The following is a 26531-nucleotide window of genomic DNA, read 5'->3' on the forward strand; positions in this document are numbered from 1 at the left end:
CTTACAATATTCGCTGCAACTCTTCGGAGCTGGAAAGCCCCGTGGGTCCAGCAGAGTCTCAACCATTGAACAAGTTAATGAAGACTTATCTGTCCTACTCCTACTTTAGCTTCCATGAGCTTGGTAGCTGCTTTCTTCCGGTATATTGGCCAAGGCTTCTTGAACACTCCGTGCTGTGTTGGTGGATGCCCTCATGGCAATGGGGGTTCTCGGTGACAGTCGTACTTGTCAGTCGGAAAAGTCGACGGATCTCGTATCATCGCTCCTGAAGAGGTCAGTTAAAATCTAAGCTTTAGTAATCATCGAGTAATTAACCTGGCCCCTGGCATTCTCTACCTTGGAGTCTGTCGGCCAGCTCCAAGGCTACAAGCCATCAGCTGACTTCTTGCGGGTTTGATGGACTGACACCAGGGCCTCTCCCATCCCAGAGAAGTGATATTTGTCTTCGGGGCTAGGATGAGGACTTTTCCTCCTCGCCACGGGCGCCTTGTGAAGTGCTTGAGCCATGGATCTCAGGGGGACTGTACGCTCCAGCAGCTGTCCCTAAAGGCAATATGCTAGAATAGAAGCCCCAGGAAGTCAGCTAATGACAGAGCGATCCTCACTATTTTCTATTAGATTGGTTGAACGGGGCGGGATCAGATTGGCCTGTGGTGAGGATCTCAGACAGTCGCAACCATGGTAGTGTCGTTCTATCCGTCCACCACTCGGATGTACAAGCCTTGAGATGCCCGAGGGTCTAACCTTGAACGCTTTCGGAGAAGCAGATACGTTTCTTAGTGTTATCGAGGCCTTCGTGGTTCCGTCGATTCGTTGTTCGTGTAGGGAGAGTGATTTCCGGACCGTTTCTCTCCACCGATCCGCCTGAGTATGAGTATGTACGGGGACGAGTATTATAATTCGGTTCTCTTCTGATGGTTCTGGGGAGATCTCATCGTTTTGACGGCCTTGGGAGTCGTGAAGGCATCGCCAAACGCAAGCCAAGGTACGAGGACTAGTCGTCGGGGCCGGGATTCGGTAGATTCGATGAATTTCGAGCCTTTGATGATTATCCTGATGTTTTCGAGATCGAGAGAGTCTTAGTTTTGTGTTGCGATGGTTTCTCTGGATGATTTGAAGATGAAGAATGAAGTCCGTGAGTGTTTGGAGGAGGAGAAACCAGCCAAATCTGGAACCCACTGGTGATTTTGCGCCGGGGGATTTAGAGGCTGTCTCGCTGAACACGACCTTGACTATGGGCACCATCCATTCAGCTGAACAGCCAAACAAGTATGAGATACAAAAGAAGTGCAAATGAACAGTCACGGTAAATCTTTGAGTGCTTTGTTGTCTAATTGTAGTATTTTTTGTTGGGCATGAAGGCCTTGCGGCCAGAGAGGTGCACCATACCGCGAATCCTGGAAACCCAGGTATCCTGTTCTCCCTCGCGCACCAGTAAGGACGCTATCACTGCTGCGAATGCCCCTTGGCGGATTACAAAGTCTCCTTGGGCTCAGTCTACTATTTGAAGGGCAGGAGTATGCTGGGTATTTACTCTTCGATGGCACTGTGCCTGTGTTTCCCCTGGACATTTACACCACTCGATCTGCTGGTGAGTGAGCTTCCGTGCATCTGGATGGAGAACCAACTAGAAGCCATCAGTTAGGGCATGGCGCTGCCCGGGGCTCGCCAAAGTCACCAGGGTCTGTGCCAGGGTGTGACAACGCACGCCATTGGTAAGAAATTAGTCTCGCTTCAGCCCACAGCCGTTAACAGCTGCTGGGGAAGACCACAGACCTGCTGGGCGTCATCCTCCAGAGTGGGAGGAATCGAGTGAATCAATATGGATAGATCTGAACAATAGACCCTCATTTGCACCACAATTTACCATAGAACTCAATTGTTTGAATTCGAGAAAGGAAGTCTAAGCATCCAATCCATTGGTGTCACACAGTCAGCACCAACACAGGCCCACTGGCGACGGGAACCTGCAGCGGAGGAACTTGACAGGAACCGTTGATGCGGCCTTCCGATCAGTTCGTGCAATGTACATAGATGGTACAACATGGCTTGCCGTAAGACAACAGCATCATCCAAGTCATTCCAAGGTTCCCTAAGCCGAGATCTGCGAAACAGGGTTCGATTCGATCCCGCCAAGTGGGGATGGATCTGAACACAAAATGCAACGGCGTTAGATCCAGGGACCAGGGGCTGTCCTTATTTTGACCTCCATTGAATGGAAATCGCCGTATAATGTAGAGAGGCCTAGAAACCGTCTGTAATAATCCAAAATCAGTCGCTGGTTAGGTCGCTTTACCAAACTCGTGTCCATCCTGGCTCTGCTCCCAGGTGGTAAATTACCGCGACAAGCAAACGAAGCTCCCCTCCACTGTCCTGGTCCCTCGCCAGTGTCCCACCCAGTATCCTGGGCTGGGCCATCTTAGTTTCTTCTTCGTCGACTAAACACACGACCAACCACCATCGCCAGCACCTCTCTTCTTGTTTTCTTTTTTGTCGCGATGTGATCCTCGCCTTGTGCTTTTTTCTTCAAGACGAGGGCGTCCCTTATTTCATCCGTTTCTCTCGTCCCTTAGGGCACCCGCTGCGACACCATTCATCCCTTCCGACCACTTCCTGACGCTTGTGAATCGCCGGGGATTCTCATATGACCTGGACTCGAGTTCGGGGCTTTTCTATCAAATAGTTGGCTCTTTGGAATCGAGGCTGTCTCGGAACTAGCGACCACAAGGTGGAAACCTGGGCGACCAAGGAAGATCCCCCCTCGACCGTAGCTGTCACCATTCTACGACGGCTTGTGCTAACTGTAACCTATGGATAGATCGTCTCTCGTTCTTCTATTACCTCTCTCGAGATTCCGATCGCCGACACCAAGCAAGATCCCGACCGTAGCCCACGATCCTTGGCTGAGAAACCGCGACCGAACAGCGTTGAGCCTTCGCTTCTTCGTTTCAGCAGACCTAGAAGTTTTCCAAGACTCCTAGATCCTTTCTTTTTGCAGAGGGATAGTCAGCAAATCATACCTATTCCTTCAGGTCTTTGAGAGTGGTGGAACGCCCTTTCAGGGGTGAACGGTTTGGCCTGGCGAGCCCATCCGGCTTCGTCTACACACCCTCCCCGAATTCTAGTCGACGATGGGAGATTGAGTGTCTTATAATCACCTCCTTTTGGCCTCTAGAATCATCGAAGGGCTATAATCGGCTTCCGGGCGCGTCTGGCGAGGGAGTGTCGGATCGGCCGCAAGGCTTTACCCTTACCCAATGCTACTACGCGGTCGGGAAGACTGCCTATCACCCTTCCATGAGAGAAGAGAAGGTGAATAATCTCTGGGACTGTTTTTGGTACACTGTAGAGTGGCTCAGCGCTGCGCAAGAAGCGGCGGTCTTTGCGCGTGTCCTCGTTCAACCCATTTCCTATGATTTCACATCTCCAGCACACCTCGAGAGGAAATGAGCGCTTTTACACTAGTTCTATGGCATCAAAGGAGTATAATGGGCCTTGGTTTGTGGTAGATGAGTATTGTTGGCATCATACAGAGGCAGAGGGTTCACTTGGGGTACACTCGACGGGAATGGCAGATTCAGGGGCAATGGCATTACGTAGATAATACTCGAGAAACATTCTTCTACGGGCTTCTTCTAGTGATAACTTCATGTACAGAGGATCGTGCCGGGTCATAATTGGTCTGATATCACTATCAGTGCGCGAGGGGGCCACTCAGGGCATGCTCTAGCACCCGGATGCCCTGAAGCTGGCAGAATTGTTTGGCTATTTCTCCCAGTGCTCTTCCGTTTGCGCTGCTGAGGCAACGCGTGCAGGCCAGGCACCAATTCCTCTCGCGTGCAGCCCTTTTTTACCCCCACACGTTTTCTCTCCCACTCTTCTCCGCCTTGTTTTTCTCCCCCTCTTCCTCACTCAGTCATCATCACCACCCTCTCTTCACAGAGTCGCTCATACACACACATATAAACAAGGAAGCACTCTCTCTCTGCTATATATTCCTCTTGTTTCTCACTTCTTCATCTGCGAGAAATATCCTTCACACACCTCTGCATGGTCCACGAACCCTACTGGACTCTCCCTGCAGCCCTCTTCACAACAATCTGTTCCCATTCTCCATCTTCTTTACCACCGTCGACCACAGACCAAGTCTTCTTCTCCGCGGGTGTCACCGACCTCGTCTACGGACCTCGTCGTGTCGATTACATCTATCACCCATCTTCATATTTCTCTCGTTCGTCGACTGCGCTCCCAGACATCCTGTTCAAGGGCGCAACAGACTCCGACCGTGGCACTTTCTGCAGGATTCTCTACCCAAGGCTCATCCGCTCTTGAGATACCGACCACACTCTCACTCTTCTTCTCCGCGGCCCACGCAATCTTGGTCTATCATCATCGTCGTGGTGAATAGATCAATATCCCATCTTCATCTTCTCCACGGTCGTCGACGGTACTCCGAGGCATCCTCTCCGCTGTCTCAGCCGACTCCGCCTACAGTCTTGCCCATGCGAAGACCCAACCTTTATTCTCACTGACTTCGGTACTCATCCCAACCATCTTCTCTACGGATCCATTGGACGCTATCAGCAGTCCCTTCTGAGAGAACCTCTACCCAAGATACATCTTCTCTTGAGGTACCGACCACACTGTCAGCCTTCTTCTCTACCCATCCGACTAGTCTTCCCACAGTGCTTTCGACAAGAATCTCGACTCATCCTTCATCTGCGTCACGGAGATCGACCTTCAGCCATCGTTTCCGCTGACTTGACAGACTCCTCTCGCAGTCCTCTCGATACGACAACCCAATCTTCATCCTTGTTGACGCCGACCCTTTCAACTTGTCGTCGCTACCAGTTCTGAAGACTCAGCCCAAAGTCTTCGGGAAAGCCTTATCTCTACCCACTCTTCATCTTCCTTTCGAAACCGAGTCTATCCGCTCTTCATCTACTGGTCGCACATATAGCGCCGCTTTACTCACCCCAGAGCTTAACTTCAATCAATATATAGAAGGCTGCTCATCACTACCGCATCTTCTCCGCCGTCTTTCCGCTATCTCAGTCTCCATTCTTCTCCCTCTATCCGTTCTGCTCGCTCAAGCTCTTCGTTCCCAAGTTCTGCTTGTCGCTCACTCTATCCTCCCAATCATATATACCACAAGTTATCACTCAAACAACTCGATCAGCGCAGTCCACGCATCGATTCAGCAACAAGAATCATGAGTTACCCACGTGGGAGATCACCGCTGGAGCGGCTCTCGCCAGATTCCCTTTGGGTTCTGGTTGACCATCTAGAGTACCCTGAGGTTCACACCCTGGCCCGATGTTCTCAAACGCTGCGCCAGAACGTCGAATTCTTCTTGTACACAAGAGAAATGAATGAAGGTAATCATCAGGCATTGTATTATGCAGTGGATGAGATGCAAGACGATGTCGGCGTTCGGACCATCACCAAACTGGCAAGCTATGTTCGCCCAGAAGACCACGTCGCATACTTCAACGTTCGGTACGATCATGACGATGGCTACTCCCATCCCCTTCACATCGCTGCTATGAGAGACAATTTGGAGCAAGTAAGGAAGCTCCTGGAGCTTGGAGCGGATGCTGAGGCCATGTGCCAAAATCTCACGCCCTTGCTGTCAGGGGGCCAACTCCAAACTCTCAGGGCGATCCATCTCGACAAGGTTCTTGAGGATTGCGAGTGGAAGGCAATTCTCATTCCCCTTGTATCCCAGAACCGGCCTCTCGGCCGTCTTCTCCATCGCCATGCCCCTTCATCCATTTTGGCGCAGAGTCTTGATGAGACCGATAGAGCAATCACAATGTACCACGTTGCCGTGCTGCAAAACCTACACGACGTTACGGCTGGCATGCTGCACCTACACCCAGGCGACGTCAATATCCAAATGCCCAAGTCCGGGCAGACCCCCCTACACCTCGCCATTTCAAATGAAAGAGCAACCCTTTTCGACAAGCTCATTCATCATAGCACTCTAAACGGAATCTTCAACAGAGACGGCGCAAATGTCCTCCACCTTGCCATTGAGGAGGTCTACATGACGGATCACGCTCCCACACGTCGCTGGCTTGCCCAAGTAGTGAAGAGCCTGCTTGCCCAGGGTGCAGACCCGAACGAGCCCAAGTCCAACCTTCTGGGACAGACTCCTCTGCTGCTGGCCACAGAGGCCGTACGCTACGACTGGTACAGGGTCTGGCGAGAGGCCAAGTTCGTCATCGACCTCCTCCTCCAGAACGGTGCCGACGTCAACAAGGCCGATGGCAATGGATCGACGCCACTGACCACGGTGGTGAGGAAGGTCATCAGGGAGAACGACCGTGGCTCCATGAAGACCATGTTTTTGGACTTGGTCGAGAACCACGGCGCCGACCTCAACTTTCGGCCCCAGTTCGTGGGGCAACCCCTGAAGTCGATCACGTTTCGACTGATCGATGCCCCCAGCACGGTCACCCTCTGCAAGGAGGTGATCGCGCTGGGTGGTATCATCGCCCAGCACGAGGTCCCCAGTGTCTTTTCCAAGTGGTATCAGAGCTCTGCTTAGAAATGCGAGTATGATATCATTGGCCTTCACGGGTCGGACATCTCCGACCAAGACATCAACATGGCATACGAGTATGCCATGTGCCGCAACAAGAAGGGCTCGCTGCTGCGGCTTCAGGGGTCCGGCCGTCCATACGCCGGGGGACACCAGTCTGGTCTGGAGGACGCTGGTGGCGTCGGGAGTTCGTCTCCCAACGTTCACCAGGCAGTTACTCCAGCCAGACTGGAGGTACGTCGACGCCCAAACGGGCATGTCCTTTCTGCACGCGGTGGTCGACAAGGTGGCCAGAGGGGGGTGTACTCCGAGAAGGAGGCGGTGGCGGACGTGAAGGAGCTGGCAGGGAGTCAGCGAGCGTGGCGCTGCTTGGTCCTGTACCATGACCCGGAGGGCAAGACTGCCCTCGACAGGGTCGTGGACATGGGCCAGCAGTTCCCGCTGCTGAGGGGCGAGCTGACCGGGAAGCACACGGCTCAGGCAAAAAGGCCTGAGCTGTACCAGGCAGCTCGGGACTTGGAGCAGGGGTGGCTCCAAGTCCAGCAGAACCAGTAGGTTTCTGCTCCCGTCCCTGTCAGCGCCTCCGTCGACGGAGACCAGATGCTGGGGAGGTGAGGGGGGGTGGGGAGGAGGGGGAGGGGGAGAGGAGGCTCGCCGACGACACATTCCGGGGGCCGGGGAGGGGGTGGCTGGTCTTTGGACCAGAGGACGAGAGCTTTTTGCTGGGGAGGAGTGGGGGAAGACAGAGGGGGGGGGGGGGATGTACGAGTTTAGATAGAGGGGAGAGGGGGTGTACGAGAAACCATTGCCGCAGGAGGCAGACTGATGCATATAGGGCTTGATGAATCTGGTGATGCCTGCGTAGTTTCGTCGTGGGGTTTGCGCATGATGGCCGATGTTGTCGCTGCTGGATGAGGGCCCAGTCTTATACTGACAGAATAGGTTGACCCTAGACACAACCGACGAGACAACTCCTTATGACTACTTACCATCCCATGTTTTCCTCTGGCAAACTCTTTGTCAATGGTTTTACAAGTAAACATAGCCATGTCAAACTCTTGATCCAAGTATTAGGACAAAACTAAATTACTGGGTAAACGTGTTTAAGATTGAATATTTATTCTCGTGTCTGATTGCCAAATGATAAAGCTTTATACCATGGGTTTAAAGGTAGAATAATATTATCCATCTGAGATAAGTCAAACGCTAGAAGTAAGATTTATCTTGATATAATTAAGATCCGTTAAATCTAATATCTAACAGTGTTTCCACTTCTGGTGGTAATTACATGCATGTAAGACTTGGTCTCTCTTTTTGCCTTTGTGAAAATCAAGGCTACCTTTTAAGCTGATAATATCCTTTCTTTTCCTTCCAATTCTCAGACTATCAGACTAACGTATCATCATCATAGTGTTAGGGGTGCAAGAAATATCGGGTTAGGCAAGACGTTAGGGGGGGCAGTTGCACAATGAGCCAGCTAGTAGTGTGCCCTTTATGCCCTGCAACAAGATGAGAGAGGCTCCTACGATCTGCCTGGTGTTCTCTTTGAGTTTATCCACTTGGTTGATTACTCTCATGATGTTACTGGCTCCAGTCAGCTGAGTCGTTAGAGTTGAGGTTGAAGGCTCTTTGGCCGTCGTAGATAGTCGATGGCGGAGCCCGGGAGAGTTTGGGCGCGATGGTGGTCCACTTGGTCTGAGGGCATTGAGCTAGTGATTGGTCTTGGCCACATAAATAGTTTGTACTCTGGGTGTTCCGGCTTGCGACCTCCGTATTAGTATGGTTTCGAGCGTCGCCGGTGTGACTTTCAATTAGTGTCAGGACCCCTCGTAGGGTCGTTGTGGTGGTATTGCCAAAGGAGCCTTTGAGGTTGTGCATGGGGGGCCTAAGGGGCAGCGACAAGAGCTAAGTGTCATGGATACACTTCTTGTGTTCAGGATCTATAAAGTCTCGTCTAGCAAGGGCGGAAAAGAGGCGCTCCATTTCCTGGTAGACTTCTTCTGCTGCGACTTGGCCTGGCATCATCACACGGATCATATCTCCCCCTTGGTACCTGCGCAACATACTTCCTGGCACCATCATCAAGCCTGACCTAACCACCCAAAGTGAACCCGGCCTTGTGAGGCCATAATAGCACTTAAATGAAAAACAAACGTCTTGGCACCTTGGAGAACGGTTATGCCAAGAAACCCCGCCAGGAAGCCCCCCTTCCTACCGTGATTGTTCACCCAGAAGAGCCCTTGGGTGTGTCCATCGGACGGGCTGTCTTCGATGAACTAGACGGCGTAGACGACACTTCTCAGTTGATTGAACTTGACTATTGAGGAGAATCGAATTCTCTCCTCGCTACCAGGCAACCTGGACCAGATATCAGATGGTGTATGTGCAGGCCTCTTTGGCTGAAGTCACATACTTGCTCATATAGATATCTGCCTAAAACGTCGAACAACAAGAAATAACGAGAAGCTCAGATATATCGTTTGAATAGAGCTTCAAGAGTCTCAATTGACCTGATTCGTCTGCGTAGAGAGGTGGCTGAAGCAAGTCCGGCCTCGGATGGCTGCGAGAGCGGTCGTCTTGTCTTCTCCTTGCCGTTTGGGGCATTCTTCTTCTTTCTCGTCCAATTGTCCTGGTCATTGTCGTTGTCTTGGTCTCTTCCGCTTCTTGCTCTCGGAAGTCTGTTGTGTCTTCAGGAAGGCTGAGTCGCTTGTTGGCACGGCGGTGTTTGGCCGCTGTTGAGCGACTCCTGCTTAGGGGCGTCGAACCTATTATGCTCTGTCAAGACTGGTCTGTATTCATTGACGATTTCTTTTCTCCAGTTCCTGTCAGGTGTTGGCTCTCTCCTCTGAAAATACGGTGACGTCTGTTTGAAAAGATAAAAGGCCTATGGGAGAATTAGGAACCAGAAAAACACATCACCAGGACAATACCCTTGAACTTTATAGCAACCTTTTGAGATAAAAGTGATATAAGTTGACGTGTTGATGAGTTTTCAAGACCTAAAGATCAAGGTATAAAATCCACGGTCTCATTTGTTTGTTTTGATTCTCAGTCAAGTTCGTTCGCATGCTCACTGTCAATGCGCCTGGTCAACTGGTGCCGAAAACTGCCATCGTTTACCTCTATTTATTGAGCCGTCTATAATCCTAAACGCCTGTTTAATCTTCCTAATCGGGCTTATTCACTTGCTTTCCACCTTAATCGCTTTTCTTCGTCTTCTCTTCTCTCCTTCACCCATCACCAACCCGCACCATCATCGTCGCCCCATCAGGAGTCGGCACTATGTCTTCAAAGAACCACCTCATAAAGCTCTCTCAAGACGTCTTGCTCGTCCTCTGCGGGTTCCTTGATACAGACGATCTCATCGCCGCCGCCCAGGTCAAACCGCTTAACTACGCGGCAACCTGGACCCTGCACCACGGCGACGTCAAGTACGGCTGGGGGCCCAAAAAGCACACCCGCGCCCTTTCATGGGGTGCCTACAAGGGGTACGAGTCAGTTGTGACGATGGCACTGAAGATCAAATCGCCTATCGCAGAGTCGCCATTCTTTGACGGTTATAAGTACAGGATGCGCGGCAACGCCATGCATGTGACTGCCAGCCAAGGACTCAACCACATTATCCAGATCCTACTCGATCATGGAGGAGATATCAACTCCTGGACGAGAACTGAGAAGATTACCGTGGCGTATTATCGGGCTGGCGACTTCCATCGCTCCATGAGTCCCCTCTACACTGCCATCGACAGAGATCATCAGCATACCGTCAAGTTCCTGCTCAACAAGGGAGCCTCACTCATTGTTGAGAAGCCCGATTTCAGTAGGCCATGCGTTCCATCTCCTCAACGACGCCTCAACGCCATGCATATCGCGGCCAAATACGGACAGTATCATCTCATCCGGTATCTCCACCGTGAATACGGAATCGACCTTGACTTGCCCGACCAAGTGGGCAACACAGCCCTGGCATACGCAATGGTGTCTTCGGAGAACCTACGCGCCATCCAATACCTCATTTCTGAGGGAGCAAACCTAGCCTTGATGGATGATGGAGGGTTCACCCCGCTGCATAGGGCCATAACCTTGCCTGATGCCGAGGAGGCCAAACCCATCGTCGCCGCGTTGATCGACGCAGGGGCCGACATTGACGCTTTTACCAACAGCGTTCAAACCACTCCTATTACTATCGCCATCCGTTTCACCCAGAGCTCGCTTATTGCAATGCTCGTCGATGCCTTCCATTTGCGTCTTGCGCTGAGGGCCGAGAACCTCGATGACGAAACCCGGGATGATATTTCAACCTACGTCGATGCCCTCCTACACCGTAGAGTCCCTAAATACTCGGATCATCATGTCAAACTATTTCTAAAAGAGAACAATGTAGCCGCCGACGAGATTCTATACAGTCGCGGCATTGGCCTCCCCGACGAATCCCCAGAGGGAGTCAACGAATTGCTTCAAGTCATCCTAGATCTTCCACCAACGGAATATGAGGATAAGAGTCTCACATTTCTACTCACCCACTACCGAGATATCATTCGGGGGTCTAAGCCGGAGAAGGTCATTGCCAAGCTACTAGCAAGCCGCCACATGAGCAGAGAAGCTATCGTGAACCTCATGAACCCCAGCATCAATATCAAGTGGAGGGGAAAGAAGGGAAAGACACTTTTGCACATTTTTGCCGAGAACATGCGATGGCACACCCGAGCTTCCGACTTTTCTGTGTTGCACGCCCTGTTGGATCGCGGCACCAACGTGAATGCCAGAGCGAAAGGTGGCCTGGCAGCCCTGCACATTCTAGTCGCAGACAACTACGTATCCTCGGGTTCCGACGAAGTCTGGTTTGCCAAGGTCCTTGACCTTCTTCTCAGCAAGGGTTTAGACATCAACGCCGTTGATAACAAAGGCTGGACGGCGCTTGACTATCTCTCCAACTCCCAAGTCGTTGACCGCTGTGCGCACCGAGTCGGGGCTCTAGTCCAGAGAGGTCTCAACGCCGATATCAGAGATACTGTAGCCTCTCGCCGCCGGCCTCGTTCTCATCCTCGTCGTACGTCTATCTGAAAGGGCCCTCAACCAGAAGCATGCAACTAACAAGATCTAAACAGGGGTCCGCTAGCCCAATTGCCCCAAGAGGAAGGTTGCCAGCCGTTACCCCCACAGCGCCGTGTCCCGGAGCGGGCATGTCTGCCGTGAATGATCGGCGGCCTGCGTGCGAGCGCCTCGGCCGTTGACTGGACTGATCCCGTGACACCCCTGACCTGGACGAAGCTCCGTCCTCGCAGTGTTTCATCCACGACTTTTGACTTATTAAACGCTCGATTCCGCTCCCCTCTTGGCGGACCTAGAGGCATTGATTGGGACTTTACTCCGCACGTCCGAGATAGCACTCGTCCTATCACGGCACCTCGTGCGTGGGAGATCGACAGAGATAAGGTACGGGCTTGTTTCCAAGATTGGCTATTCGGTGAGGGCATCGCGAGAGGGGAATATAGTCGCCGGGGGAGATGATCCAACGAGGAAGGAGGGATTGATTCTATGCATATGCTTTGCAGACAATGCTCAGACATTCATTGGTGGCACATTGTGGGAGGGGAAGCCCATGGAGAGAGGGCGGTATCACGAATTAATTAATATAAAGCCCGTCACTCAAACACCACTCGTGTCGTCTCTTCTCATCTTCATCTTCATCCTCAAGCCCCAGTCTTCCCAAAAATGAAGTTCTCTCTCGCTCTCCTCGTCTCGGCCTCTGGCGCCCTGGCCGCTCCCACCCCTGTAAGTCCCCCATCATCCAGGCTGTAAGGCTGCATCACCAACCTCACTTATAGCCTGGTATCCCTAGCGAGACGACCGCCAGGTCCCTCCTCAGCGGCCTCACTGTCGCCGCGTCCACCAACACTGGCACCTACGACCGAGACCTGTTTCCTCACTGGGAGACTGTCTCGGGAGCTTGCAACACCCGGTATGTGCCAGACCTTCAATCTTGCACATTTGTATACTAAATAGTCCCAGCGAGTTCGTCCTTCAGCGTGACGGCACCAACGTCCAGACCAACAGTGCCTGCGCCGCCACTTCCGGAACATGGCTCTCTCCCTATGACGGCGCAACATGGACACAGGCCAGCGACGTCGATATTGACCACATGGTCCCCCTCCAAAACGCCTGGATCGTGAGTCTCAACTTTGCCTCCCCTCTGTGTCCCCCAACTAACACACCTCCAGTCCGGTGCCGCCTCGTGGACAACCGCCAAGCGGAGGGACTTTGCCAACGACATCACCAGGCCCCAGCTCTGGGCCGTCACTGACAACGTCAACCAGGCCAAGGGCAGCGCTTCCCCCGCCACCTGGAAGCCTCCCTTGACGAGCTTCTACTGCACCTACGCCAAGAGTTGGATCCAGGTCAAGAGCTACTGGCAGCTGACCATCACCAGCGCCGAGAAGACTGCCCTGTCCGATATGCTCAACTATTGCTGATTGTCTTGACCGAGTCAGCCGGAAGAGCATCGTTTACATGAGGCAGGGCATCATGTACTTACATACTTCCATAGTTGAAGAAGATATCACAATATTCAAATACTCAGCCAGTTCAACAATGAATCAATAACCCCTGGTGTCATAATAATCATTACAAAGAAGAAGTCTAATAATCTTGACAATATCCAACTTGTTTCTGGCTTTTCTTGAAAACGCCTCGTTTTTAATCCCATCTGCTGGCGTTCCTTCATATGACCATCCTTCACTCCTCCATCTCTACCACAACCAAAAATAAGAACGCTCGTTTCTTTATACATTGAGAGAATTGAATGAATGAATGAATGGTGCGTGTCGTGAACCACAAACTTTGGGGTATCAGGGCTGGGCAACGACCAAAAGAATAAACTCGGAAAATCTCAAAACGCCCAAAACCCATAATGCAGCTCCGTGTATGTTAAAATTGCTCCGTAGTGTCGTACAAGGGCCAATATCATGGCCTCAATGTTACATCCCCCTCATCGTCGCTGCTGAGCTCCATCTCGCCATCACTAAGCTCGCCTCGGGCAGCTCGCTGCGCAAGGTCCCTCTCAGAGTAAATCTCCTGCTTTCTAGACTCGGCCTGCTGAAGGCAGTCCACGTACGTCCTGAATTTGACGATCTCGCGGAGCAGATACGCGCTCTTGCGCTCCCAGTTAGCCATGGCCTTGACAGCATTGCCGCCCCTAGGAGTAAATGCCAAGAGCATAGGGCTACGTAGTTGGTTATGAGCTTGTAGCTCTGCCTCGATGCTCTTGACATAGGCATCCAAGGTCTGAAGCTGTTCTGCTTCTGGCGAATTGCTGGGACGCATGCTCTGGGTTGGCGGTGCCCATTCCGCGATATGAATGCGGTCACCAGGGAGCTTTCCTCGTCCGCTGTTGTTGGTAAAAGCACCAGCAACGTGGTCGAAGCTTGATCCTCGGAAGCTGCCACTGTTGACACTCGATCTTCGGCCATGGGCTGCGCTGCTGCCGGGGCGTGACGTCTTGCCGTTGGTTGTCGTCGTCGTCGATGTCTCATTGATTGCGGCGACCAAGGCGTTGTTAACGATAGCCTCGCTCCATCCGTATTCAATGTTGCTGATGCCGCCCGTCAGTGGGTGGGTGCTCAGTCGAGCACTCCAATAGTTCGCCGTGTTGACAAATTCCTTGCAAATCTCAGGCGTGCCAACTTGGAACAGGTGAACAGCACCGTTAGGCAGACTGAGCGCCCAGACATGAGGACGCGTGCGAGAGTAGCCTGGCGGTGGAAGAGCAGATGCAAGAGTTTGGCGAAGGTTAAACGTGCCCAGATTCGTTGCATTGTCTTGCCAGTTGCCGCCTCCAACAATCGCAGGAGGTCCGCCATTTCTGCGGTTCCTTTGTCGAACCGACTTGTTCGGCTGGAAAGAGAACAAGCTCATCTGACCCTTCTGGACGACAGCAAACACCTCGGACCAGTGTCTGTCCTTGGCCTTCTTGTCCACGCCATCCAAATGGTGCTTGTGAGTAACAATTCCCTCCTTGACCCATGGTGGTCCAGCAAGTTCAAGAGAGTCGTCTTCGAGAAGCTGTGTGGATGGAAGATCGGCGCTCAAAATCGATGGGGCCGTCTCCCCATATGCGTCCTCGTCTCGAATAATGGCTTGGCTCAGGGCGTTTGCAAAGCCAATCGACTGCTGGTAATCACCCCGCGGCAAGGCCGAACCAAAAGAATCCTGAGAAACTGACGTCTGAGTCCTTCCCAGAGAATGGCGGCTCCAGGTGGCAGACGATACAGTGTGGCTCCAGAGTGAATTCCCGTCGTCAAAGCTAGTACGACTAGACGAAAATCCATTGCGGCCAAGACCGGGTCGAGATCGGCTCTTGGATGCCCATCTCGCCGTGTTGGCCCTACCATTCTCTGAAATACGACCACGAACCGATAGCTGACTCTCTGATGGTGCCTTGCTAAGGACGCTAGGGCTTCTCTTCAACATTCCCATGACAGAGAGTCCTCCGCTGTTCGACTGTGGAAGGCTCAGGTTCTTCTCAGCCTCGGCGCCAAACAATGGCAGACGCTCGTCTCTAATGGATGTGTAAATGCCTTTGAGCACAACTTCGATCAGTTCTTCCCACGCCTTCTTGCTTCCATTGAATCGGGACTTGACTAATGGACCACAATCCTCGTCACCCTCTGAAGGGAGAGTTCCAGAGTCTGCACGAGGCGGGGGTCTGAACGAGTTCCTGAAAGACCTTCGATCCTGTTCCGAGTGCTGTTCGTGGTTCTCGCCAGTTGCAAGTGAGCTCTTGTCTGGAAGAACGCTTGGCCTATGAAACACATCAGGGGCCGATTCCTCTACGGCCTGTGTGATGGTTGTCATGGTGTTCTTGATGAATTGACTGCGGGTCATCTTCTGCTCGATATCAGCCAAATGCAGGTCAGTGTTGAGCAGCATGATCGAGTAGCAAATGGTGTGGATCACATCTATCGTCAGTTAGCATCAATAACCAGTAAAAGTGCAACAGCTCATCTCACCAGTCACTATGAACCCATGGTTGGGATTGCAGTCGCACCATCTCTTGGAGAAGGCCACGAGAATGCGGTCCACCTGTTGGGTTTCTGCACGGAACACTAATCGTCCGCATACTTGTCGCAGAGCATGAACGATGCTACGGTTGGTGAAGTCGTACAACTCCATGTAGGCTTGCAGGGTGCGTTGCCTGATTGGACCTTCTTCACCCATCCAAGCAGCCGCCTTTTCTTTCTGGACAAAGTCCTCATTTCCATCATAGATCTTCTGTGCCTTCTGCTTATCATCCTCGGTCGGATCGCCGATAACGAAATCGGGCTCGTCAAGGGCATTGGCCTTGATGGCGTCGAATGTGCCCAGTACCTTGGGACTAGGGTCTGCCGAGCTCTCTATCCTCACGCTAGGAGGGGCGCTGAGGGCAGACTTGTAGTCTGTGCCAGTTGATACTGATGCAGGGCTTGTCGCTCGTGCACCTTCAATAGGCAACGCAAGGGCTGAACGGTTGGGGTCGTCCTCTGAATCGGTCTGTTCCGGTCGCTGAAATGACTTCTTGACCCTGACGATGTGGTCTTTGGCACCTCGGGGGCTATCCCGTGTGGTCATGATGTCTGATGGCCTGGACTTGGACTTGGATTTGGACTTGTTGGAAAGCTTCCGGTTTGAAGGGCTTCCCTGGTCATCATCGTTGTCGCTAACCCCGTCCAGGTTCAGGAAGGAGTTGTTGCGCGTCTCGATGGCCTTAGTAGGCCTCTCGGGTGGGGGACGCGAGGGTGTGTTATTTCGCTTGGCCAGGTACTCATCAGAATCGGATCGTACTGCCCGGATCCTGGCGTTGGGGCTTGGCGAATAATCAGGGGAAAAGTCTCTCTTGTAGACTTCCCTCTCGGGTGTATTGTCGACATGATCGGGAGTTACGTTGGAGATGTCGGCAAGCGGAGAGGGGCCTTGGGGAGTGCCCTGGACAGCCTGGCTGTTTCGCAGATACGGGTTCATGACCTTTCGCAAGCTGCTGACCGGGCTGGGCTGAGGCAGAGAAGCACCCAGCTCTCGTTCGCGTTCGGGAGGGACAGCGATGGGAGCAACAGTAGGCACGGGAGGTGCAGGTATCGACGTGGGCAGAGGGGGAGGATCGTCAGTGACGGACTTCTTTCGGCGGCGGAAGAACGATGATGGTTTCTTTTGCAGCACAGGGTGGTGTGAATGCGAGGATGAGGTATCTCGGGAGGGCGGCGCCGAGCCATTGGAGAGCATCTTGGAGTGGTCGGCAGAAGCGGTCGAGTGTGGGGTTTGAGTTGTTGTTGTCGAGTCGTGGTTGCTGTTATGTGAGTTGCCTCTGGAGGAGCCAAAGACCCTCCTGAAAAATCCAGGGCGCTCCTTCACGGGTGCAGGTGCAGGTGTCACGGGCGCTGGGCCGCTGTGCACGGCCACGTCCTTGGATTTTTCATACCCAATATGGGGTGCAGGTGCTGAATCGAGGTCTAGAGCTGGCACTGCAGGTGCATTATCCCGTGGATTGGGAGGTTTGCGCCCTGAGGAGCTCTTTAATGAACGGCTGCTGCGTTTGTGCTCGAGGGGAGGCGGCTCCAGGGGTGCGGGCGGAGGTGGCGGTACCGTAGACATTGTTGGCATCGTTGGGATCGACGGCTCCCGTCGCGGGCCGCCCGGGACCGTTGGAGTCGGGGCAGCGTCGTATTCATCAGCGAGAAAGTTGTTGGGAAACTCGACTCGGAAGGGGTGGGCTCGACGACGGGGGCGCTCTGCTGCGGTGCTTGAGGTCCGTAGTCGAAGCTGGCAGATCTTCCAAACCCGCGCGCCCATCGCTGGCTCCCAAGGACCTGGGCGTATCCGGCATCGACGCTGGTGGTGCTGCTGCTCTTGCTGCCCGGCTTGCCCCCTCTTGAATGCATGGCTCTCGATGAACCACTTCGGTGCCCCTCGCGGACGCTATTGAGGCGCGGAAAGCTCGATTGGAAGTTGGAACTGCTGTTGCTTCGTCGGCCGCGGCTCGAGATGCGGCTAGAGTCGTCTGCGCCCTCCAGGTCGGAACTATAGGAGTACTGGTGTCCGTTGACTCGAGGTGGTCCTGCGACAGAATTGGCAGCGACCCAGCTCCGTGTCTGCTCGGCGGCGCCAAACTGGGGCGAGGCTTCGTCAAAGGTATGTGAGCGCGATCCAGGGGAGGGTCCGTACTTGTCGCTCAGCTGTGCCATGGAGAACTGGTCGAGCGACAGGAGCATGTTAGTGACGAGCGAGTCTCGGGTGACGTTCCGGGGAGACAGCGAGAGGTCGTGCGAATCTCGCTGGTTCACATGCGGCGGCAGGCGGTCGGCCATGTCGTCCTCGACGGGAGTAGGGTTTTCTAGAAAGGACTCATGCGCGTCGGTGTCGATGGGCAATCTAAGCGCCCGACCATCAGCGGTGGGCAGTGACTTAGACAAGGCGGGCACGGCTGGGACGGCTGGCTGCGGCGGCGTGCTGTAGAGCGAGCCGTGGGGAGGCGGCGTCTGTGGGTGCGGAATGACGCGCCGGATGTCCCTGGACAACGGCGACGCAAGGGAGGACGGTGTGGTGTTGGTGTTGATGTTCAGGTCGGTATGGGGCCGACGTCGAGTCCAGCGACGAGCATTGTCCGCCGACGATGATGGGGGCGAAGACGAGAACGAGGGCGAGGGCATGGCCGTGGACGGGGGCCCGGGTTGGGAGGCTTCCTTTTTGTCTGGATCAGATCCAATCTGAGCAGCTAAGGCTTGCTAGCAGCCCGCTTTCCGGTCAGTCGAGGCGAGACGACGCCGGGATGCAAAAGCCACGCGCGAGATGGTCGGCCAGTTGGCTTGCTGGCTTTGACTGGGCCTGGCGTGACAGAGGGTGACTGGTAGGTTGTTGGTCTCTCTTGTCCGTCCGTTCGTTCGTTCGACGGCGCCGGGCGAGGAATTTCAGTAGTACGGAGTACTTTCCTCTGGGTCCAACAAAGAAAGTATCGCGTCGCCCAGGAGCCAAGGGTCCCCCATTCGTCCAGTCCCAGCAAGGGAAGCGTCCGTGAAGAGAGGGTCGACAGGGGTGGTGATGCAGGGGCAGACGCTGGGCTAATTAACTTGGCCAAAAGCCTGCGAACACCATCCACCAGACTTGAGAGGTGAGAGGTACCAGGTACTGCACTGGACAGGAGGGCAGCCAGAGAAATGTATGGCTTGCTGGACAATGTGCGCCCAAGAGGATGCGGAGAAGAATTGGATACACATGAAACACTTTCGGGCATGCGCAAGAACGGATTCCGTCCGACGTCGCATCGTAAGAGCAGAACAGCAAGCGCGCCCGCGTGTTTGCGTTGTACTGTCCACTATCTGTAGGCTCTGCGCTGGCTCCTAACGAAGCCCTACATCATGGCACGGGGTACCTGACTAAACCTGGTCCCTGATTGTCACCATCACCACCACCACCTGAAGATGAATCTACCAGTCGCTGCAGCTGCAGGTAGCCTGTACAGTCCTGTATCCTGTACACGTCGTCCATTAGTTCATCCGCTCGCGAAAGGTACATAGTATCCATCCAGAAATGCCCCATGCTGCAGATCCAAAACAAGAGTAAGCCCCCAAAAACGCCAATCCGAGGCCAACGGAGGAGCATCATGATGATCGCGGCCGTGATGGCGCCAATTCCCGCCCGGCGCTGGCACTACCGGGGCTGGCCTCGAATCGCAGCAGAGGCGGGCCGAACCAAACCTTGGAGAAGCCTTTTCCAGTCAAAGCAGCATCCAGCCAGCCTTGACGAGTCAGCGCGTGGTTAAACTCTAAAGCAGCTGTGCTGTGCCGAATAGGTCCAAGTCCAATTTATTGACTGCTGCATGAACCCGGGAAAAGAAAGTCGCTCTGATGAGCGACGCAAATCCCAGGCTTCTCGAACAATAGTATGGAGCTGATTGATGAGGGTCTTGACCCAGTGGGTTGGGCGGTGAGGCAAGGCTCTAGACAAGGACCCTGAAGAGCAGGGGAACCCCTTTTTTTTTTGCGACTCCTTTTGCGCGTGAGCATCTTCATCTTGTGTGATTACCTTGCCTACGGGATGGATCACATCTGGTATGGAAGAAATCTAGCGCCGGCGTGGGTGATGACGGGGACAGGGGAGGCAGGGGATGGCTGCAACTCTCCAGATCAGGTCATGGAAGCACGGATGGCCCCTGGTGAAGCCATGTGTGCGGGCTCAAAACAGTCGACCTAGGTTTCCGGTACATTACATTGTGCTAGGAGCCGGAACTATCCGTCCACTCTTGATATTTCCAAAAGACGAATGCTCTGAAACATTGCTTGTGGTGTTTGTGGCAACCATGGTGTTCCGTGTAAGTAAAAGCAGGCGTTCTGGTCGCTACAACCGAGACACGCTGATCCACAGATATGGATGCAATGATGATGAAACTAGAGGGCGACGAACAGCTAGACCATGACGACAAGCGACTCATGTCATCAAAGCACTCTGTACTGGCCATGGCAACCACGGCGGTGGCCTCGGACGCATGGTCCTTTTCCCGAGGTCATCACCAACGCTCTCATCAAATAGACGAAAACTAAAACCGACAAAGCGCATGTAAGCTCACGACGGTGGCGAGAAGCTCTCCTCTCGGTTGTCCCTCGGTGTTGCATGTTTCACCGTCGACCGCTGCAGATGCAAGGTACATGAGACAGTTCTGCGTGCTGGTCCGAGGCATCTCACTGGCTGCTTGGTCTGGGTCTGCTGTGCCTCTTGTGAATCCAGCTGGAAGGATGGAAACCTCTAGTGCGTGCTCCCTGCAGGTCGGGGGCACCAGCATTTTTTCTTACATCTGTTTTCACCGAAGCGAGCTTTGATGGATTCTATTGTCGTCTGCAGCTAACGTGTATGTATCCGTGGACCAGACGAAATATGGCTAGAGTTATGCATGCAGCACGAGTCAAGGATGAATAGCAAACATCTTTAATCCGGCATCAATCCGAGTTGCTGCGTCGTGTTGGCGAGATGGTTTTCGTCCATCAGCTAACCTAGACCTTCAGCTGAGAAGACCGCTCTTCCAACGCTCGGGCGCTGGCTGTTGATAATTAGCTCTAGGACGAGGGTCAAGGCGGACAATCCCTGGTGCCAGGTTGAATACTAGATGAACGCAGATAAATTGAAGTCATCCTGACGTTAACTGAGATGAAAATCCACAACATCAACTCCATCAGCCTCACCAAAGAAACCGGTCCACTGCAATTTGGGGGTTGGTTGGAGTCCATTGCAAGACCCGAGGATGCAGCTCGACTCCCCGCAATTGCGCTGTCAACCCCGCACGTGCAGGGGTTGATTAAGCTCGATTCAGGCTGGCGTCTGGCAACAAAGTCGCACCTGACCTCTCCAAGATGGGGTCACTAGCTAACAAACATCAACAAGTCATGCTTTCTCTTTTGTCCGTTCTCATACGAGGACGTTAGGTGTATGTCTCTGTCTGCTCACCTTGTCTCACCGACTGCCTTTTGCTGAATATTCTCCATTGACCGCTCAGACCGAATTCGCCAAGACTGTTTTTTCTGCCCCCTTCACTTACACGCGACATTGTTGGCCGCCGGGCCGCGTCTGTGTCTGTGAGGTCCCTGAGCAAAAACTGCTTCAGCCAAACCTGACCTCCCTGCCAAAATGACTTCATTCTCAATGACGGACAGCTCCTCGTCGCCGTCTAACAGTTGGCCCCTGGATCAGTTCGTCCAGGATCCAGGATACCTCGCATACCAGGAGGAGCTGCGATGCCTCATCTTCAACACTGCCCAGACAGCTGCGCCTTCTCGCGAGTCATCCCCTGCCCCAGGGGAATATGGCCCACCCGATGAAGAGTTTGTGGCCCAGGCTCAGACAAAGGCCGCCCTCTCGTCTGGACGACGGCTGGAGTATCTGAAAAATTATGTTGCTGAAGTAGCTCCCTGGGTACGCTCATGTTTCGAGTGCTTGCGACGCTTGCTAATTGGTTCCTGCAGCTCGACATGTTTGACAGCAACAGAGCCTTCACTGTCCAGGTTCCGGTTCTCGCTCGCCGGTGTCCGGCTCTGCTCTACGCAATTCTTGCCCTGTCTGCGCGTCAGATGGAGCGAAAGGAGGCAAAGCAGCATTCTTTCGACAGTCTTGAGCTGTATCAGGAAGCCATTCGTCTTCTCAACCCCCTGCTTCAAGCCCGAGACCTAACCATTATCCCAATTTGCGTCATCCTCTGCTGTCTGGAGATGATGTCCGCAAGCCCTCAGGACTGGCGTCGGCATCTTGAGGGCTGCGCGGCCCTATTCGACGCGTTTGGCGTCAATGGATTCAGTGGCGGACTCTTACAGGCCGTATTCTGGTGTTACGCAAGAATGGGTTCGCATTTCCTCATTATCTGCCTTCTACCCTTGATACTGACTATCTCTAGACCTTTGTGGTGCTCTAATCTCCGACGGAACACAAGGCACCTTGGTCCCTCTGGACAAATGGCTCCCCCCTGGCGCAAATCCAGATTCAGCTGCCGACATCTTCCGGGACCACCGCTCGCCAGACATGCACGCCAATTACGCAGTCTACTTATGCTCCAAAGTCACAGAGCTCGTTGCTGACAGAACTCACTACGTTGAGCTTGGTGAGGACAACGGCTGTGATTCGGCCACCTTTGAGAGACGTTGGTTGCGGCTCTGGAACGACCTGCAGACGTGGGTGCAGGACCGGCCCTCAGAAGTCATTCCGGTTCAATTCATCGAAAGCCGCCCGTTTCCCCAGATTCTTTTTGTCCACTGGGCAGGAATTTCCTCCAACCAGCTCTACCACACTGCCTGCACCCTCCTCCTAGGCTCGAAACCGCGAGAAGTCAAACTTGATGTGGGACCTACAGGATCTGCCATCTGGCATGCCAAGTGCATATGCGGTATCTCCTTAACCAATCCGCACCAGGGGTGCCTCAACAACGCCATCCAACCCCTGTGGATTGCTGGCAGGCTTCTCAGCCACAAGTCAGAGCACCTGCTTCTCTCCAAGCTTATCCAAAGCATAGAGGCAATGACTGGCTGGGCAACTTGTTGGCGCATCGCAGATCTCGAAAATTCCTGGGGATACAAAGTTCGATGAGCGTCTAATGCCATCTCTTGCCTAATCTCGAGAGATATACTTTAGACTACGACAGCTCCCTAATCCGGCTGCCACTCATGGACCAGCTGCGCCGAGAGGGCGTTTACATTCCAACCCGTCAAAGATCCGATGCGGTCGATCCCACGCAGAATCGCATGCTGTTGGGGCTCATAGGTCATCCTCTTGGCGGCGAGATATAGCGAGGCCAGAAGACTAAAGTCCCAGCTGGTTCGGGTGTCATTGTTCAAGCTGATGCCGCATATTCGCTGAGCGTGCCACAAGGGAGAGAGATACACCGATCGGCCGTGCTCCTTTGGAAGAGTTCGCGGTCGATTCTGGAGCAGCAGCAGCATTGAGGTGTGATAGAGTTGGTTAGCTAACACGGCCGCTCCATTGGTGAAGAGGACAAGAGGGAATAGTTGCTCATTGTCATCAATCTCCAGCATAGGTTTGAAATCTCGAGGACGGTTCGTGTACCACATTTTCAGGGCCTCGGAAAAGGATTTCCATCTCTGAGCGGCAGTCGGACGGATCATGCCAGGAGACGTTGCGACGTCGCCTCCGAAGCAGTAATTGAGGACCTGAGCGCATAGGATCACCGGTTCCCGATCGTATTTAAGCGACTCCCTGTATATTCCGTTCATGGGCGAAGAGGTCTCGAACGAGATGAGCGAGGGGATGGACACGGGGGAGCCGTTCATGAGGCCAACGCTAAGATCTAATTCTTGGTTAGCGATAGTGTACAGTATCATCTGCGGCAAACTTACTGAGCCGTAGCATCATCCATGAAGTAGCTAATGCGACAGAGGGATGCTGCTCCTGAAAAGAGGCCGAGTTTAAAGAATCAAAACCCATGCTCTTGGACGGGCTCTGCCATGAAGTTGGGGGAGTGATGAAATGGCGGCGGAGGGCGATAAAAGCAAAGGTCAGGGCATTGCGCAAAATGTCGGCGCTCGAGTTGTTTGGATCAGACGGCAGTATCATTTGTTCCCCAAAGTCAGGCTCAACATGGCCTCCGAGAGTTGTCAGGGAGAGAGAAAGAAGCGAGTCGAGAAGAGGAGCCGAGTCCATAGCAACGCGCGGTACCAACAAGCCAAAGGTCTGGTTCGTGTCGCCAATATCCAACTATGAATAGACTTGTTAGATGTGAACTTTTGCGTCGCAACAACGGAGATGTACGCACCCATGGAGCAATGTGATACCTGTAATGTCGCAGCAGTTCAACTGCGCGATCCTGGGGCATATGGAGACAATTGGGAAAGATCTCAGCCAGGGGCTTATCCCTCATGTCAAACTGGGTTGGAGTGGCATGGTGTTGGCCGTGGTTGGGAGACTCGAAAAACCCTCCATTGGCAGTGACCTGGGAGGTGACGGAAGCTGATTGAGGAACATAATGATCGTTTCCTAACGACAGCAGCCCATCGAGGGCAGTCTCATAGGCAGCATTGGATGGCGAGATGCCAATGGTGTAGCTGCTGGGATCCTGCAGTTCATGACTGCCTGAAGCATGGGGAGAGGTGGCGCTATAATCTCCAAGACTGGGGCTGATCAATGCTGGAGGTTCAGGCTGCTGCTGGATGAGCTTCTCCTTGGGGGATGCCGACTTTGGTTCAACAGGAGTACTCAGCCTCCTCTCGGGCTCATTCGGGGTTGCTTCATCTTCCTGGAACTGAACACCAGGCTTGGCTGCAGTCGACTCTGGGACGACAAACTGCGAGGAACAATGGTCAGTGGGGATCGGGCGAAGCTATAGAAGCTTGGACTTGAGATGGCACGCACTCTCAATTTAGCATACGAGGGCTTTGCAGCGCGTGCCGGGTCTCCGGACGTTTTGGCGTTCTTTTCGAGAAAGGATAACCGCGTTCCGTACTGACACTCGAAGCCGCCATCGACGCACCGTTGGCAGGCAGGTTTCCCTTCATCGCCTGATAAGTCGTGTTAGTGGTGCATGACCCGGCGATCGATGATCGAATCAAGCAAATAGACATCTTACATTTTCGCCTGCGGACCCTGCACTTGAAACATCCCGTCCTCGTCCTCCTGAGGCGGGTCTTGGACACCGCATCCGTCATTATCGAGAAAGTTGGGGTGCGCAAAAAATGTGGGATTGGGATGGGGGAAGGGAGGAAGGAAGAGTGTGGGCGGCCAAAGTGGGAAACTTGAAGCCTTTGGGTATTTTCCCACGCGGGGGGCCCGGGGTCAGCCGACGTTGCTCCTTGGGGAAAGGCGAGACGCTTTTAGCGCGAGTCAAGGTGACGAGTCAGGAATTGTTAAGCGCCTTGACCGACGGGGGTACCTGACTCGGTCTGTCGCTTCATCATGGAGGGGCAGCATCATCGAAGCGGGGGGAAGGAAGGGGAGGAGGATAAGAGAGGAGGAGGGAAGGAGTTTTTTTGTGTTTAAGTCCAGACTCACTCGCTTTCCTTTCTTTTTCACATTATATCATCTCTTACAGACGTTACAATGGCTCCCTCTACCATTAAGCTCGCCTCCGGGCACGAGATGCCCCTTGTTGGCTTTGGCCTCTGGAAGGTCCCTGCCGACCAGGCTGCTGAGACTGTCTACAACGTATGTGCTTCAATTCGATTACCCTCAAACATGCTGACAAGCTCTACAGGCCATCAAGGCTGGTTACCGACTCTTCGACGGAGCGTACGACTACCAGAACGAGAAGGAGGCTGGTGAGGGTATCAAGCGCGCCATCAGCGAGGGCCTCGTCAAGCGTGAGGACATCTTCGTCACCACCAAGCTCTGGAACAACTACCACAAGCGCGAGCATGCCCTGGCCATGGCCAAGCTCCAGAACGAGGCCTGGGGTCTCGGATACATCGATCTTTACCTGATCCACTTCCCCGTCTCTCTCGAGTACATCGACCCTGCGACCCGACGATTCCCTGTGAGTTTTGTGAAGCGCTTTTTAGAGTTCAACTACTGACGACAGTACTTAGGCTTGGTGGATGGATGAGCAGGGCACCGTCAAGCCCGACAACACCCCTATCCGTGAGACCTGGGAGGCTCTCGAGACCGTCGTCGACGAGGGTATTGCCAGGTCCATCGGTGTCTCCAACTTCCAGGCTCAGTCCCTCTACGATCTCCAGCGATACGCCCGCCACCCCGTGTCCTCCCTTCAGATCGAGCACCACCCCTACCTCGTCCAGCCCGACCTGATCGCCATGGCTCAGGAGAACAAGATTGCCGTGACGGCCTACTCTTCCTTCGGCCCCCAGAGCTTCAAGGAGCTCCCCGGTATCTTCTCCAAGAGGGCCCATGGTGCTGAGCCCCTCCTCGAGGCCGAGCTCATCAAGGGCTTCGCCGACAAGTACAGCAAGACCCCCGCCCAGATCCTCCTCCGCTGGGCCACCCAGCGCGGCATTGCCGTCATCCCCAAGTCCAACAACCCCAACCGTCTCGCCCAGAACCTCGACGTGCTGGCCTTCGACCTCACCTCGGACGAGATCGAGAGCATCTCTGCCCTGGACCGCGGTCTGCGTTTCAACGACCCCGGTTTCTACCTGCCCAACTACCCCCTGCGCATCTTTGCTTAGAAAGCTGCAGGTTAGCTTTGCATGGGGCATGAGTATATAAGTTCAAAAAGTAATGAGATAGATGTCAAATAGAAATGAAATGTCATGAAATATCGAAATCAATATGATCTATTGTGCCTGGGTGTGTTGAGTTGACATTTAATGTCATGCGACACTTGCCTATGAGAAGTGGAAACTGAGATACGTATCTTGTAGATTAAATGCACTGAAGTCTGTTGATACACATGTGCCTATAATTCACTTGCCTGGTCAAGTTGCGTCATACAAACCCCTAACAGTGGTGCAGAACGCCACTACGAGTATCTATCGTAATACATGACGTGCTTGAATCTATTATGGAGTCATAGTTA

The 26531-nt window shown here is 53.5% G+C and overlaps 8 protein-coding genes across 8 annotated transcripts; 6 read left to right on the forward strand and 2 right to left on the reverse strand.

The window, feature by feature from the left end:
- Positions 1–5212: 5212 nt before the first annotated feature.
- On the forward strand, positions 5213–6553 carry MRS44_002808 (uncharacterized protein; the record flags this gene model as incomplete). Its single annotated transcript, XM_065622959.1, has 1 exon — positions 5213–6553. One exon carries the CDS (start codon positions 5213–5215, stop codon positions 6551–6553), a length of 1341 nt encoding a protein of 446 aa, XP_065479031.1.
- Positions 6554–6613: 60 nt separating this feature from the next.
- MRS44_002809 (uncharacterized protein) lies at positions 6614–7102 on the forward strand (the record flags this gene model as incomplete). The annotated part of the gene is made up of 1 exon (XM_046272551.2): positions 6614–7102. One exon carries the CDS (start codon positions 6614–6616, stop codon positions 7100–7102), a length of 489 nt encoding a protein of 162 aa, XP_046136919.2.
- A 2727-nt stretch (positions 7103–9829) lies between these two features.
- On the forward strand, positions 9830–11611 carry MRS44_002810 (uncharacterized protein; the record flags this gene model as incomplete). The annotated part of the gene is made up of 1 exon (XM_046283870.2): positions 9830–11611. One exon carries the CDS (start codon positions 9830–9832, stop codon positions 11609–11611), a length of 1782 nt encoding a protein of 593 aa, XP_046136920.2.
- A 651-nt stretch (positions 11612–12262) lies between these two features.
- MRS44_002811 (uncharacterized protein) lies at positions 12263–13020 on the forward strand (the record flags this gene model as incomplete). The annotated part of the gene is made up of 4 exons (XM_046275227.2): positions 12263–12322; positions 12376–12509; positions 12560–12716; positions 12769–13020. 4 exons carry the CDS (start codon positions 12263–12265, stop codon positions 13018–13020), a joined length of 603 nt encoding a protein of 200 aa, XP_046136921.1.
- Positions 13021–13510: 490 nt separating this feature from the next.
- Positions 13511–18225, reverse strand: MRS44_002812 (uncharacterized protein; the record flags this gene model as incomplete). The annotated part of the gene is made up of 3 exons (XM_065622960.1): positions 13511–15504; positions 15556–17318; positions 17357–18225. 3 exons carry the CDS (start codon positions 18223–18225, stop codon positions 13511–13513), a joined length of 4626 nt encoding a protein of 1541 aa, XP_065479032.1.
- A 2965-nt stretch (positions 18226–21190) lies between these two features.
- MRS44_002813 (uncharacterized protein) lies at positions 21191–22636 on the forward strand (the record flags this gene model as incomplete). Its single annotated transcript, XM_046268203.2, has 3 exons — positions 21191–21475; positions 21526–21898; positions 21951–22636. The coding sequence occupies 3 exons, from the start codon at positions 21191–21193 to the stop codon at positions 22634–22636; spliced, it is 1344 nt and encodes a 447-aa protein (XP_046136923.1).
- Positions 22637–22695: 59 nt separating this feature from the next.
- MRS44_002814 (uncharacterized protein) lies at positions 22696–24708 on the reverse strand (the record flags this gene model as incomplete). The annotated part of the gene is made up of 5 exons (XM_046268204.2): positions 22696–23354; positions 23404–23761; positions 23820–24347; positions 24416–24561; positions 24630–24708. 5 exons carry the CDS (start codon positions 24706–24708, stop codon positions 22696–22698), a joined length of 1770 nt encoding a protein of 589 aa, XP_046136924.1.
- Positions 24709–25099: 391 nt separating this feature from the next.
- Positions 25100–26181, forward strand: MRS44_002815 (uncharacterized protein; the record flags this gene model as incomplete). The annotated part of the gene is made up of 3 exons (XM_046279346.2): positions 25100–25204; positions 25254–25532; positions 25585–26181. The coding sequence occupies 3 exons, from the start codon at positions 25100–25102 to the stop codon at positions 26179–26181; spliced, it is 981 nt and encodes a 326-aa protein (XP_046136925.1).
- Between the last annotated feature and the right edge of the window lie 350 nt (positions 26182–26531).

Source organism: Fusarium solani (assembly GCF_023522795.1).
Source record: "Fusarium solani strain SB1 chromosome Unknown bctg00000001, whole genome shotgun sequence".
In the NCBI taxonomy this organism is placed as follows: Eukaryota; Fungi; Ascomycota; class Sordariomycetes; order Hypocreales; family Nectriaceae; genus Fusarium; species Fusarium solani.